Below are 16374 nucleotides of genomic sequence, written 5' to 3'. Positions count from 1 at the left end.
TTAAGTTAGCACCGCTAAGAGCACCTTTGCTAACCCGGCATGTAGTGCAACATCACAGCAGAGTTGACCTGAAAACAGGATGAATGGGGTTTGCTCAGAACTCTCATACCTTCTTTCCATCTGTTTTTATCATGCGTCCAAGGCATAGACCGTATATAACGATGGACTACCCCGTCTTCACTTCTTCCCACTGTACAAAAGTGAAGCCAAAATATCCCGGATACAGGCGCTTCCATCTTGTAACTTTGGATCGGGCGGTAAGGCCACGGTATGAAAGTTCCGCCCATACACCCGCATGACCAATCACGAGTCAATCACAGCTGTCAATCATGACGTTTCACCCGAGTACAGTACCAGTCAAAAGTTTGGACACAATTACTTATTCACTTGAATGGGAAAGCGTGCCCAAACTTTTGACTGTGACTGTATGTTGGGAAAAAAGTCTCCTTTTTTTTTTTTTTTTTTATTATTAGTTTGGCCCAAATCCCATTTGCTTACATTGAGTGGGCGGGGGGATCGAGATGTTTTGGCTTCACTTAAACCGTCTACGCATCAACCCCTGGTCCAAGGTGATCGGATTGTAATCAGATAGAGCAACAACAACAAAATAATGATCTGGAAATCAGTTTGTTTACAGGAGATACATTTTCACATCAGCATCCTGTTCTTTAAATGTGGTTTAACTGAATCAGGCTAACATGACGTTAGCCAGCTAAAATGATCCCGTTAGTTCTCATCAACTTGGTCCTTCGAACACTATCAGAGGTTTGAAATATTTGATGGAGTCATGTTGAATAATAGTGCGCTCTTATTTTGAAATAAAGGCAACATTATCAATGGAGGTCATGTGATTGTTTTTATGACTGGCTGAAATGGCGCTAAAGCCACAGACATCGTTTACCTACTGAGCAGCTGCAGTGAAAATGTGCTAAGTCTGGTGATGGTCTGTATTTCTAGAGAGCTCCACTGTTCTCCAGAAACTTTTGAAAACACATCAATGAGATGTTGCGCTGGGTGACATTTTGACAACTGTAGTTCATTTCAATTCATCTCACACCATCCTGCTGATGTAAATACTTGTGCTCCAAATATGTATAAATCCACAGCTGAAAATATTCCTCAACAAATTCCCTTTTTACTCCTGTACATTTGCTAAAAACTACTGTGCCCGGTTGATAAACAAAATAGTTCATCCTTTTAAAAAAAAAAAAAAAAAAAAAACTATGTATATTTGTGAACCTTTTACATCTTCAGTAGGAACAGATGGACTTGGACAGATTGACTAACTAACACATCGTTGGTTTTGGATTATTTTTTGCCTTATCCTTTTTCCTAAAAACACATTTTAAAAGTGCAATAAACCCCTTCCAAGAGCTGTCATGAAGCAGAATACACATTAAAATGTATTTCTATGTATAATTTACCTGCAATGACAATGAATGATGTTATTTCAATCCAACTGTACAATTTGTACTTCTGATACATTTCTTCCAATTGTGTTAAAATGGCAAACCCCCATCAAAATGTCATAAATAACCACCACGTTTTCTGCTTCCATAAAGGAAAGGAGTCATTTGTATCGGAAAATAACTTGATGTATGACACTTTTAAAGGGGTGGAAAAATCATCCTGATAACGATCAATGAGCCTGCACTTTTTGCAGGTTTGAGCTGACAACAGCTCTAGATAAACCTGCTTTGAATATATTTCGAAATGAAGCTAACTCCGTTTTGCATGGACAAAGAACAGGGCCCGGTGCAAATGTAAAGGAGTAGAATTGCATGCAAAGGAGACGCATGGTAACTGTAGGTGTAAAGCGGCTCCGTCTGAGAGTCCAGTTGGTGACCTGTCTGTGTCTCCCTGCAGGAACTGCGGCAACGTGTTCTGTGCCAGCTGTTGCGACCAGAAGATCCCAGTGCCAAGCCAGCAGCTGTTCGAGCCCAGCCGCGTCTGTAAGACCTGCTACGGCAGCCTCAAGCTCAGCCCGGCTCCCCTGGACCTGGACCTGGAGCTGGAGAAACCCATCGCAGCCAGCTCCAACTGAGTCTCAGGAGGAAACGGGAGAGGATGAGCCGCCAGCCGCAGACACGGGCGCACTGCTGGAGAAGAGCACAGGAGCTACACAGAATGTCCCATGTACTTTATGTGTGTGTGTGTGTGTGTGTGTTTGTGTTGCAGATATGGAATTTAATATGTATATACAGAAAATGACGTGGCAGAGGTGCTGAATGACGCGTTGCAGAGCGCTCTGAACAGTGGGTGTGCACAAGGGAGTTTGGTGTGTGTGTGTGAGTGTGAACGTGTGTGTGAGAGGAAATCACACATTTGCCACAAAGATGGTTTGTGGCAGTGACGGGACTGCGCTCCGAGGCCAGAGGAGTGAGAATGGACATCCTGGTGCCTTGGACCAGGCAGGCAGAGAAGGTTGTCTCACTGTGTTGCTGAAGTCTCTCGGAGGGCTTTGGTCCATCGAATCATTTCCCCGCTCGTCCGCGCTTCTCAGCGGACTTCCACGTACCATCATCTCCAACGTGGACTGCTTCTTTTCTCTGGAGGGTGTACGATCCGGAGCAACGCGGGACATCTCCAGGCAAGAGACAGGCGAGACAGTCCCTCAGCTTTCAGCAGCGTCTGGCTAGTTGGTGCTCACGATCGTTGTTTAGGGAAAGCTTAAAGGATCAGTTCACCCAAATGACCACACCATGTTTCCTCACTTACCTCTAGTGGTATCTAACCATGCATCTAAATTCATTTTTATTTTCCCAAGTTTTGAGATCTCATTTCTGAGATTTCCGCCCGCCCCGATACAGTGCAATACAGTAAATTGAAGAAAAAAAAAGGGCTGCAGCTACGATTTTCATTATCATTAAATCAGCAAATACTTTTATAATTTAATCAATTCCTTTTCTTTTTTTTCTGTAAAATGTCAGAAAATAGGGAAATGTGGCCATTGTATTGTCTCAGAGCACAAGGTTACATATTCGTATTGCTCGTTTTGTCCGACTAACAGTCCAAAACCAAACAAAAAAGATATTCAGTTTAATAACACATATGACGAAGATAAGCGGCTTCATTATTATTATTATTATAATTATTATTTTTTTACATGTGAGAAATTGGAACCAGAGTTTAATTTGACTATTCGATTATAAAATAACTAATTGTTGTTTGTGGCTCACAGCACTGATTTAGTATCGCACTTCCATATAGTTGGGTGATTTACAAGAGACGGATTAAAACAAGATTTGCGAAAATCGATGCAGCAGAGGCCGATATATCCGGACTTTTAGTCCAGAGTGTGGTTCAAGCTGAATAAGATGTAGCGTCTCTTAAAAAAAAGATCTTCTTACTGCCTGGTAACCACCCACATCCTTCCATGCAGGCTTTCCGTTTAAATGTTTGTGGTCGCCACAGCCAAAGGAAGATGACCCCGATGACATCACTATGACATCATCAGGGTTATTTTTTTTTTTTTTAAGACTTGATCAAGCTCAGCAAGCACAGTTGATAGTCAACTCTTTTCATAGGCTGAGTAGTACCCCCCTCATGATAAATGAACTGATGTTTATCTCATGATCGTCGTGTAAAATCGGTGGAGTGCCCCTTTACAAAATTGAGCAGCTATTTCCAGACACCATGTCCCTACTAGCCTGAATAATTCCCAGTTTTCTAGTTTGGGTGAACTGACTCTTTAACGTGCTCTGGGCAGAATCTCAACTCGGCATATTTGCTTGCTTTTTTATTTTTTTTTATTTTTTCAGTGGGGGGGGGTTCTGCTTTTGTCACAAATGTGTGTGTACACAGTATATACAGGTACATGTACAAAATAGAAGACGAAAAAAGAAACTATCTTGGCGAGCAGTTGTCTGTGTCGTATTTGAATTTGTTTTTTAACGTGTTGAGATACTGCCCACAGTGCAGACGGAGGATGACAATTTTTTTTTTTTTTCTATACTTTTGAATACTTATCTTGTCCACAGTGGTGAGAGTAAATATTTTTTAGTTTGTTACAAAATCACACACGTGAGTCTTAAACAGGACTAGTTAGCGATCTATAGAAAAGGCTTTAGAACAACCGACCCTTTAACAGCTGATGGCCGCTCAGCTTTTCCACGCTGATAGACTGTTAGTCAGTGTCTGCTGGGAGTGTGCCCGACACGGACTGACTGACTGACTGTGTAATCTCTCCTGTTAGACATACCTTCATGCCATTCACTCACAACAGCCCCCCCCCCCCCTTTTTTATTTTTATTATTTTTACCCAGCAGGCACTGGGAGCTGGACGTCTCACTCACTTTTCAGTCTTTCGGCGGAAATCACAAGCGAAGTTGTGAAATTTCGACACGTTGAGCTGTCACGTTCAAATTCTGAAGGCAACATATCTTCATTTCATTTCACGCAATTAACTTTTTTTTGAGGCGGCGGTAGACCACGACCTCACTCGTGATCTCCACTTTGATTGGCTGAAACACGGAGGAGAGCCGCGGCAGCAGAAAGGGCTCATGGCGTTTTCAAGTCTGTAACTCCCACATGAAGTATGTTTGAGAAGCTTCACTGAGACGCCCACTCTGCCTAACGCCCATTCAGTGACCTCCTTACACACACACATACACACACATACACACACACACACACACACACACACACACACACACACACACACACACACACACACACACACACACTCTTTTGTAAAATAAATGAAATAATATATTCAGATACCTATATAGCATTTAAGAAAAATGTACAGAATCCTTGAATAGTGGCTCACTTAATTAGTCACCAAAAAGTTGTTTTTTTTAAACTTCTTTGATTTCTTATGTTATTGATTGCTGAAAAAAAAACTATTTTGCAACCTGTTGAAGACAACAGGGTTTCTTTTTTTCTTTTTTTGTTGAAATAGAGAAGCAGGGTGTCCTGTTTCGATGCTGCAGTGGTGTTTCCCTCTTAAATGGATTAATTTATTAAGGTTTTGTTGTTGAATTGCTGTTTAAAGTCCAGACAATTCAATCGCCACAGGATAATCAGTGTTTATGAGATGAGAAATGAGTGATGGTTTTGATCTGTGGCTGCGGCGACACACCTGTCATTTCTGTTTCCTATCAGCCAATCACAGCAGGATTCCCTGATTACGAGGGGGAGGGGGTTAAGTCAGAGGTGTTATCTAGCATCATGTGACCTGTGACCATCACATGTCACAGTGAAGAAAAGAAAAAAACCTGAGTGTCTGTAGCCGATGAGACGTCCAAAAAAAAGCTGCCTGAACCCAACCCCAACTCACACACACAAACATTACTCCATTCAAACCCATCTACAAACACTACCTCTACTTTGTACACACACTTGATCACGCACACACAGATTCTCACTGAGCTATTAGTAGCTGAGTGACTCTTGCTTTCCAGATTCACATCATCGAGAATGGCCTTTATTATTGACTTTTATTTTTTATTTTTTTCAGCTGTCAGCTGGAGCATTGAAGGTACAGCACACAATCGCAGACTTTCATTTTAATGATCTTATTGTTGAGACTGCCAATCTTTGAGTCTTTCTTCCTCATCATCCAGCAGAGGGCCCCCTTCCTTCAGATAGGCGCTGTAGCTCACCACACGGGATGATAAAGTTTGGACTATCAAGACGAAATGCATAAATTTCACAACACCGTGTTATTTAATCATACTGGAACTGTATCACTGATCTCGTGTTGTTGTGTGTGTGATCTCCTGTTGGGTTTTGATATGGCGGCAGATGATTGAGTGGGCAGAACAACGACAGGCGTCCAAGTGTTTGTTTTTCTCGCTGCCCTCCTGTGGAAGTGGTCGACGCGTTTCATTCAACAGCTCGACCTTCGGTCTTTCAAATAAAATAGAAAAACGGCAATTATTTTTTGCCCCTCGTAGATGAGACCCTGTCATTTCGGTCAATTAATATTTACAAAAACACTTGGACAAGCGATGCCACAGCAACGAAAGGGGCATTAACTGTTCCAACCTGAATTTATTCGAGATGGAACTGCTGCATTAAAGGTGCAGCTAATTCAAATTTTGGTTTGACCCTGACCAGCCTCTCTCTGTTTTCTCGTCATCTGCAGATACATAGCTAAACTGGAATACTACTGGAATATCTGCAACCAGAATATTGATTTTTACATCTTAAATTTATAATGGTGATGTAACGATGGCCTGTAATCCCAGATCAGTGCTCCTATTGTACGGATGATTTATTCCAAGGCTTCACACTCCTCCCAAAACTTATGTGTCCATGTCCTGAATTTTGAAAGAAAAATGCTGGCCTTCCTAATTCATGATCTCTTAAATACACACTTAACGATGGCTAAATGTGGTGCGTAATGTCCCTTTTTCAGCCCAGTCTGAGGCCAAAGCTCTTTGGCACTTTTCCCCACAGACACACTGGCAGCATGAACCCTTACTCTGTATTTTCACCACCATCACAGGCATGTGGGGCACAAAGCTTGTCTTGTTCTACAATCCATGAATGTGAAATGTCTTAAAAACAAAAACAAAAAAACGCAATTTTTTGCACATGACATGAACTAGACACTGCCACAGAGCACATCAAAAATAAAGCTGAAAGTGTGCTGTGCTTTTCAGTATTGTACCGAGCATTGTGGGTGGTGGTTGTACGTGGGAGGGAGGAAGGGACGGTCGGGTAACGTGGTAAACAGGTCATCAGTTAACATACATGTTGCCAGTATGATCCCTTGCTGTGCTTCTTTTTTCCTCTTTGATATATGTTTTTTAATTTTAATTTTTTCATGTTTTTCTCTTCACTCACGCTGACGTGCTCCGTCAGAGGCGTCACTGCAACGGCCCAGTAGTCACTTGACGAGAGTGTGTACGTGTGAATGCATTGAGCATTTGTGTGTGTGTGTGTGTGTGTGTGTGTGTGTGTCTCTTTTGGTGGAGACTGGTGCCAAGCAGTTTTATTACGGGTCTCTCACAAAGGGATCACTCGTGCTTTTGTTGATTTACCTCTTTCCCCCCCCCCCCCACCCCTTCTCTTCTGTTTGATAAGCACTTTGAACCTTCTCATGTCTGTCAGAGGAGTGTGTAGCTGTACATAGCAATTTCCTGTAACAACAAGTGCTCCTTGTTCAGTCTGGATATTTTGTTTTGTCGGATTTACTTTAAAGAGCATTACATTGTTGTAGAATTGAAGGAAAAATAAACTAGATAAACCTACTGTGTTGTCACTTGATATCTGCTCTCACTGATTAAAGCTGACGCGTGACAGAATACCTGCAGCTGAAAACACACACACAAAGAAGAAAGCAGTCAAGACACTTTAATCATGTTTAATGCATGTACTGGTATACATCTCTAAAAATCAAGAAAATCTTTTAAGTTACTGTCTAATATCAACGTCTACTTACTGAATGCAAATTCAAGTGAATACGTGACAGAAAAGAACAACCAAGAGAGAGAATCAAGATCGAAAAAAGTGCTGCTCTAAGTTAGTCATGCTCGCTGATGTGACGAATGGAGGTGGTCTTACTGGCTCTAAAGAAACAATACTAAGTGACAACCCCTGACGAATACTAGACTTCATATCACTGCACAGAAACAGGACATCTGTACCATAACTAGCAGCAGCAGCACAGCAGCGGGCTAAGAGCAAGCTGAGGCAGCGTCAGCCATCACGGCATCAGAGGCAGAGCTGCGTGCTTCTTGATCTTAGGTTTGCTATAAACAACACAAGGAACACTTGGAGCAAAAACATTGCTTACTAATTGTTTTTACAAAGTATGGCCAGATGACGACTGTCAATAAAGCATTCAAATGCAATTATATTTCAAAGGCTATTGAGTCAAGAGGACCGTACATTTGATCCAAAGAAAGAAGACTGGTCATGTAACAAGAACAAGCTTTTTAACTCCTGTTCCAATCTCATGTGCAAAGTGTTGCCTCCTCGGACCTCTTCCTCATCAGGATTTATGTGCGAAATTAAATGTCGGTTTGATTCTCTAAGCAGAGAAAAAAAACCTAACACGATAACTTCAGATTCTAATGAAATGTTGAGAATTTCGTAACCAACAACATCAGTAATCTCCCTGCAACGCCTTTAGAAACTCTTTTTTAAAAAAAATAGACATGGCTTTCCAGCCGACTATTCCCTTTATCTATAAAAACTCAGACGGCAATATATTTACAACTTTGAGTACATATCATAAAGTAGATTCTCTTAACCTGTAGATCAGCGTAGGTTCCCTGCCACCAAATCTACAGCGGGATTTCTCCCATGAAAGCACGTGTCAGAAAAGAGAGGATTGTCGCAGGAGACGTCTCCCAGTGCAGGTGTACGTGTTGTTGAACGAGGAACTGAGGCCGCACTATGTACAGGCAATGGGGGCTGACGTTCAGCCTGAGCGATGTGTTTGTGTGCATGTGTGTGTGTGCTTGCACTCAAGAGTGGAACAATGTGGTTTCCCATAGTTTCTCTTCGACCTCCAGTCAGGAGCAGCGCGGAACTGGATTCACACCGACGACTGATCCCACACCTGCAAGACAACAACAGGGGGCAAAGGGGCTAATTCACTGGTTTGAATTCACCTTTTCCTTCAATTTATGACATTGATGTACTGTATTAATAAATAAAAATGTCAGTTGGAACAGAGTGTGCATATTCATATTAAATATTCTTGTACTGTTAATTTCAATTACAGGTTTTTGTAATCGAATGAGTGAGACCTTTTCACATCTCAGTAGGGCTGCAACTAACGATTATTTTTATTATCTCGATTAATCGATTAGTTGTTTGGTCTATAAAATGTCAGGGTTTCCCAAAGCCCCGGATGACGTCCTCAGATGTCTTGTTTTGTCCACAACTCAAAAGATATTCAGTTTACTGTCACGGAGGAGTGAAGAAACTAGAAAATATTCACATTTAAGAAGCTGGAATCAGAGAATTTTTCATAAAAAATGACTCCAAAAGGATTAAAATAGTTGGCGATTAATTTAATAGTTGACAACTAATTGATTAATCGATTAATCTTTGCAGCTCTACAGCTGAGCAGTTTTTCCCTTAATGAGAATTTTAACTCAAGAAAAATGCTGCTACTGTAGTTTTTTACTCAAACAGGAGTAATTAATGCATTTGTTGAGAACTATTTTCAGGTGCGGATAAATACACATTTGGAGTATTTACAGCAGCAGGACGGTGTTTGTGCGAGTGAGTCAAAAATAAACTACAGTGTGTGTTTCCATGGTGATGAAGGAACAGTGAAGCGGTGTGGCTCATCGGTTCAGTATAGTATAATAGTCTATGGCACAGAGGAATGTGATATACTGTATCAGGCTACGGCAACACAGATTATACTTCTTAGTAGAACCAATCTATTGTTGGTTTTGGTCTTTAGATGTAATTGGTTGACAATAAAAAAAATAGAAAATATTGCCAGAATTATCCTTTAAGATATTTTGTTTTACTATTAGTATAGAAGTACCAAGAGGCGAAACTCAATAGAACATTGTGTTGCGTTCAGTCCAAGATGGCGGAGCTGCACTCAATAGAACGTTCCATTGCAAGCTGCAGCTCGGTCATGGGTGCGTTTGTTGCAATGGAACGTTCTATTGAGTGCAGCTCCGCCATCTTGGACTGAACGCAACACAACGTTCTACTGAGTTTCGCCTCTTGGTACTTCTATACTCTTTGGCCTGGTCTCACAGAATTCCGTGAAATGAGCACGAACTGTTAACAGCGCATTACATGGTGGTGGCACGGAATGTGTGAAAATTCTGTGTGGCCACCACTGTAAACAATGCCAAAGTCAGTCAATGATAAGATGACGTAGCACTAAGACTATGGTAGCGAGTAGTATGAAAGCCCGAAAATCCGCGTAAGGAGGTTGGTTGGGGTGACTTTCACCCAGGAGACTGGGGATCGTGTCCCGTGTGTTACATTTCCTAAAGAGGACTGTCGCTTTCTTGTTTTACTAAACTCAACCGTCCCGTTGTCCTGCCATGACCTTTTCCTTAACTCAAGGGGCCGTGTTCATTTCACTGAATTCTTCCGTGGGCCCATCACGGAATTTTCGGCGATTCCGTGAAACTGCCACAGATTTTTCGGAATTCTGTGAGATCAGGTTGAAATATGGCAGGGAAACTTTACGCTGAAGTACAACTTCAGGGAGGAGTATGGATACAGATCCTGGAAGTGTACTTGTGATCTGACAATACGATGGACAAATGAAATGATCAGCAAGAAGAAATCAAGAGCCCAAAGACTGAGACAGCTTTGTATTACCGGACGATGCAACCATGGGTTATAATCAAATCTAATATTCATATTAATATTAGAATAGCTTTGCTACTAGAAGTAATGTATCATTTTATCTCATTTGTTCTATACTGTATCTTAGTATTTCATGTTAGAACTATAATCATTATTAATTAATAATGAATTAATAACTCATATTAAATGTATTATATTGTTCTTTCAACATTTTTCATTGATATTGTATGTTCCATTATGTTTGATTGCTCTGTTTTGCTGCTTGCACACTTTTTTCTTTTATTTCCTGTATTCTTGCTTTGCAAGAACTCTGAAGAGCGACAAGATAAATCGGAGGGGTCGCACACTGATCACAAGATAGGAAAGAAGAAAAATACCATGACTGCTACACAAGATTTGGTCTATTTTTTGTAGGTTATAAATATTCTGGAGAGTTGTATCTCTTCAAGATTCTTAAACTACTGAAATGAAACAATCTGAAAGCAGAACACCTCTCTTTGGCTACACCGCCCAGAGCTTGAAGACCTACAGTGGCGGATCTAGAAAATTTGACGTGGGGTGGCAAAGGGGTAGCGAGAGATCTTGGCAGGGTGGCAGGGGAAGACATGGGAACCCCCATTATGTAAACACACTGCTATGCCCTACTACGCCCCGCAACACCCTGCTACGCCCTGAACTGCTACAACTATTATTTCTAGTCATTCAAATTTAAAATTTAAAAAATTAATATAAATTCATTGTTTGTTTTAAAGGTGCTGTAGGTAGGATTGCGAAGATCCAGGACTTAGCCAAAAGATTGAGGAGCATCTCGCTGCAGCCTGCGGGAAGGCGGGGCTTGACATCAAGCCCCGCCCACATCCACGTCAGTCTTTTTTATTTTTTTTTGCCTACATCACTCCCCATACGCTCTAACGGACCAAGACAGTAGCAAAGCTGATATATAGCCTCTTGTTTCACATTAGATGACAGAAACTGATCTAGGCTAAACACAAACGACATTTCATGCAACAACAGTGAACTGTAATTGGGCCCGTGTACTTTTTCGTTCATTTGATTTCCGATTTTGAAATGAAAAGAGTGGTTCGGAAATAACGTAAGACTGCTCCGGTGAAAGCCTTGTTTTCATGAGCTTCTGGGGCTAGCTGCTAACTAGCTCGGAAGCTAACATCTAATGGCAGGCAGGTTGCTAATTAGCCAATGCTAAAAAGTATGGAAGTACTAGTTTCCCCTGCTTTCTATCAATATTCCTCGGTATTTGTCTCTTGGTGTAGTTTGCTAACATGCTTGTAGACATGCAAATTAGCTAACTGTTTGCGTGCTAGCTAAGTCAATGGTCAACACCTTTTATATTGTAACGTGAAAGCTCAGGCTGCGTTAGCTTTAGCTAAACCACAGCAGCAACTTGCACTGCCCCGTTAAAATGCAACTTCAACCCTTGGATATAACGGTAATCACGTAGCGGTTTTTACTGTATAGACATCTGTATGTGTGTTCGACCTTTTGTAATACTTAGGTTAGATCAGGTGTGTTACTGTGCAGGTAATATCTGAGGAGCATCTCGCATGATTGTGAATTCTACTGAACCAGACTGAGAGACAATTTAAAGGCTCAGGAACCCTTTGCAGGTGTTTTGGATTAATTAGCTGATTAGAGTGGGACACTTTGAGCCTAAAATATTGAACCTTTTCACAATATTCTAATTTTCTAAGGGTTTTCATAAACTGTAAGCCATAATCATCAAAATTATAACAAATACAGGCTTGAAATATCTCGCTTTGCATGTAATACGTCTATATAATTAGTTTTACCTTTTCAAGTTGAATTACTGAAATAAATGAACTTTTGCACGATATTCTAATTTTTCGAGTTTCACCTGTATCCTTCTGGTTCACCTGTTAATTGTTAAAGCAAAATAGCCCCTTTGTACATATGGTTGTAATGGAGACTGAATTCTTGCTGTTAATATGAAAGTCCATAACAAAACAACACACCATTCTACTTTTGAGGGCTAAATTAAATGAAATATGGCTCGTTGGCCGTTTGAACACATCAATATAACAAGGTTTAAAATGACCCATTTTTCAAATTTGGATATCATTTCAAAATCGGAAATCAAATGAACGAAAAAGTACACCGGCCCAATTACAGTAACTACATAAAAACTTCACTGTTGCATGAAACAGTGTTTAGCCTACATCATCAGTTTCTATCATCTAATGTGAATCAAGAAGCTATATCGGCTTTGCGACCAGGCTGTCTTTTTTTTTTTTGTCTTCAAAAAACTTTATTATTCAAGTACAGATACATAAACACATTGAAAACATTAAATGCATACATACATACACGAAAAAGGGGCGCATGAAATTTACATTAAAGAGGTTGTAAGGCATTGTAAATGTTCAGAGTCCGGATGGCTTTCTTATTTGTCATTTTAAAGTTTCAAAATATAATTTCATGTCATTTTTATTTTGGTGAATATTCAGTTTTTTTTCAGATCATTTACATTTATGGATATAAAATTTTCAAATAAAATTAAAAGATTCAAAATGAAAACATGGCATTTATCCAAATAATTTCCTTCATATTAAAAAATGCTACCAGGCTGTCTTGGTCCGTTCGAGCATATGGGGAGTGACGTAAGTAAAGAAAAATGGCTGACTTGGATGTGGCCTTCCCGCAGGCTGCAGCAAGATACACTTGAGAAGATTTGAACATCAACAACTTCTCAGTCCCTCTTCCCCCTTTCCACTAAAGCCCAAAACTGTCTCCTAAGCCCCTCCCCCCACAAAAGAGAATGAATGCGTGTGCATGAGCAGTGATTGACATGCAGTTAGACACCCCCCCTGGACCTGATTGGTGCATCTGAACAGGGAGCTGTGGATTTTTGCAAATCGCACTAAAGGCTGTAGGTGGTGCCAGAGGATTTTTTTTTTTAAATGACCTGCTTCATGTAGTTCTACTCGAACATAGGGTCAGTTTCAGCAAATATGACAGAAAGTTAGTTTTATAAGTCTTATGTTTTAAGAAGCTTTTTTTTTTTTTAACACCAAAGTTAGGGGGGCAGCTGGTGGGACAAGGCCGTACGGTGGGGGGGTCAGCTGCCCCCCCTTACCCCCTTGTAGATCCGCCCCTAAAGACCTACAACATATGACCAGGGTCACAAATAGACATGGGCTGGACTATTAAGGGTCACAACTTGAAACCAGTAGTCTAAACTACAAATATAAGTGCATAATAAAGTTTAGTAATGGGACCTCCCTGTGTTGTGTGGGTTTTTGTTTGTTTGTTTTATCTTTTTGTACTTAATTGAACTTAGTTGATTATTAAGACAGACAGGTAGCAAGGGAAGAACCAGGAATATTCAGTTATATGCTATATCATAGATCATTTTTGGCAGCTGCTGCCATGGTCCTGCTCGACGCCATGCACTGCTACAACTATTATTTCTAGTCATAGTTCTATTAGCTTTATTGTTACTATAAGTGCCACGGAGCATCATGCCAACTGCAATAATAATTATGAATCGTATTTCTGTATATCAGTGGCTCTGTGTCCCAACCGGCAGCGGCAGATGGCCGCCCACAAACAGCCTGGGTCCGTCCGAGGGTTTCTGCCTGTTTAAAGGATGTTCTTCCTCGCCACACTGTCGCACCAAATGCTTGCTCGTGGGAAATTGTTGGGTCTTTTTAAATTAGGGTGGTCTGGACCTACTCTATCTGTAAAGTGTCCTGAGATAACTCCTGTTGTGATTTGACACTATAAATTAAATGGAATTGAGCCACCACGACGGTCCTCCAACAGTACCTTGTTAACAGGGGCGAGCTGTGTTCGGACAGACCCCGCATGGAGTCGGGTGCTGTCTCCGAATCTCCCAGGTGACCTCTCCCTGCGACTGTCGAGCACTCTACCGGGCGACTTCTCCCTGTCCAGCGGCCGGGCGGGAGACTTGTCCCGTCTGAACTCAGTGCGGCCCTCCCGGTAGCGATGGGGAGTGCTGGGCTCCCGATGCAGGCCGTCATGGCTGCCGGGGCCCGAGGTCAAACGCTTGGAGATGTGCTCTGTGTAGGTGGGGGGGCCTCGCTTACTGGGACTACTGTAGAAAACACAACAGTGTCTGACAATGTTAGTGTGAAAACCAACCGTCTGTAAGAAACAGGAAGAAGACTGGCTATTTTTACAGCAGATGGCACTGTTGGCCTATCCAATTAAAACAATGCGGTTTCTACTTGTGAATTTGAACTGATAGTTTTCAATAAATGTGTTTTAAGGCAACATATTTTTGTGTAGGTGTTCAAGTGTTTTTAATGCACCTACACACTATAATATAAAATCTGTATTTTTTTTCTCTTTTGCTCTTTTTTGTTGTTGTTTAAACTAAGGAAGGGAGCTGACCCTCTGCTGGAGCCGGTCCTCTGCAGCTCTCCAGACTCTCTGATCAGACTTCCCTTACAGCAGATGACCCGCAGTTTATTCTGGTAGGAGGAGGCCAGGTAGATGGCCCCGGAGGAGATGGCTGGGCCCAGGTAGCGAGGGTTGGGGATGTCCAGGTGAGCCAGCACTGTAGGACTGGAAGTATAGACAGTAATGTGGGAAATATAGCCAAACAACCAAAATCTCAACCAAAGTTTTTTCCAATTTGGCCCAAGGTAGCCGGTCTGTCTCACCCCAGAGCAGCGTGTCCCTGCACCTCGATGACGTCCAGAGAGTTGAAGTAGGTGACAAACAGGTAGGGCTCTCTGTAGGCTGCACCAGAGAGAGAACACTTAATGCTGTATTGCTGCTTGCTGTATTGATGCATCGTAAAGCACAAAAAGTGTATTTACCAAAGGACAGAGGCAGACGGCTCCACTTAATTTCTTCAGTGCGACTTCTTCGTCCATACGTGTCCACAAACACTCCAAACTCTGCCACACAAAGAAAAGTTAATATACACTCCTCTGTGCGCCTCTTATTGTGTCTAAACTCAAGACAGGACACAAGTCTTGTGCAGTGGTGGAATGGAACCAAGTACATTTACTCAAGTACTGTACTTAAGTCCAAATTTGAGGTAATTATCCTTTACTATTTTGTAGTATTTTCTTTTCATGACACGTTTACTCCACTACATTCATCTGACAGCTTTAGTTACTAGTTACTTTAGAAATTATGACTTTTGCACACAAAACACATGCAGTTTATAAAATAGGATGTTTTATTATAAATTAAACTACCCAATAATATGTAGGCCTACAAGTCCAGCTGAAATGATTAAACCATTAAACACCGAACCTATCTCTGCTTCTCTGCAGCTCTTAGCTATGCTGTTATAGTTTTAGACTGCCGGGGGACTTCCTTTGACACACTGAGCTCCTCTCTTCTCTCTCTTTTCATCCATGTCCCAGAAATGCTTGTTATTAACTTAGCTCTGGGGAGCTTGTTCCCCGGAGCCCTTATGTTTTCTTGCCCCGCAGTTTTCCCTGGATTAGGGAGGCACCTAAATCATGATTGCAGCAGTCGCCGTGGTCCTGCTAGGCACCCTGCTATGTCCTGCTACACCCTGCTATGCCCTGCAGTGCCCTACTACGCCTTGCTACACCCTGCTACGTCATGCTATGTCCTGCTACACCCTGCTACGCCCTGCAGTGCCCTGCTACGCCATGAACTACTACAACAACTACTACTTTTTCTAGTCATAGTTCCATTATCTTTATTGTGACTATAATTGCCACTGTTCATCATACCCCCAACCGCCCACCAAGAGCCTGGGTCTGTCCGAGGTTTCTGCCTAAAAGGGAGTTTTTCCTCACCACTGCTTGCACCAATGCTTGCTCTTCTGGGAACTACTGGAATTGTTGGGTCTTTGTAAATTATAGAGTGTGGCCTAGACCTGCTCTATCTGTAAAGTGTCTCGAGATAACTCTTGTTATGATTTAATACTATAAATGAAATTGAATTGAATTGAACAGTTTGGATCGTTTCCAGTTTCTAAAATGTGAGGATTTTTCTGCATTGATTACTTTTACTTTTAATACTTTAATTCCATTTTCCTGATGATACTTTCACACTTTTACCTAAAGTGTATATACCGTATGTTACTTTCAGTTTGTGTTGATTCTAGCCGCCGCTTTGGACAAAAACGGTAGT

General features: G+C 41.5%; 2 protein-coding genes across 14 annotated transcripts in view; one reads left to right on the top strand and one right to left on the bottom strand.

Moving 5' to 3' along the window:
* Positions 1-7202, top strand: part of mtmr3 (myotubularin related protein 3) — a 31283-nt gene extending 24081 nt beyond the window's left edge. For all 5 annotated transcript variants that reach the window (XM_031302216.2, XM_031302213.2, XM_031302215.2 and 2 more), the window contains one exon: positions 1867-7202. In XM_031302216.2, the coding sequence (XP_031158076.1) occupies positions 1867-2044 (178 nt within the window). In that variant the 3' untranslated portion in view covers positions 2045-7202. The remainder of the gene's footprint in view (positions 1-1866) is intronic.
* Positions 7203-7299: 97 nt separating this feature from the next.
* LOC116051665 (citron Rho-interacting kinase) overlaps positions 7300-16374 on the bottom strand; it is a 59509-nt gene continuing 50434 nt past the window's right edge. For all 9 annotated transcript variants that reach the window (XM_035998778.1, XM_035998788.1, XM_035998775.1 and 6 more), the window contains 5 exons: positions 15075-15155; positions 14916-14994; positions 14644-14817; positions 14056-14344; positions 7300-8518 (listed from right to left, as the gene is read on the bottom strand). In XM_035998778.1, the coding sequence (XP_035854671.1) occupies positions 8495-8518; positions 14056-14344; positions 14644-14817; positions 14916-14994; positions 15075-15155 (647 nt within the window). In that variant the 3' untranslated portion in view covers positions 7300-8494. The remainder of the gene's footprint in view (positions 8519-14055; positions 14345-14643; positions 14818-14915; positions 14995-15074; positions 15156-16374) is intronic.

This window comes from Sander lucioperca, chromosome 2 (genome assembly GCF_008315115.2).
Source record: "Sander lucioperca isolate FBNREF2018 chromosome 2, SLUC_FBN_1.2, whole genome shotgun sequence".
Taxonomy (NCBI): Eukaryota; Metazoa; Chordata; class Actinopteri; order Perciformes; family Percidae; genus Sander; species Sander lucioperca.
This window is presented reverse-complemented; position numbering and strand designations above follow the sequence as displayed.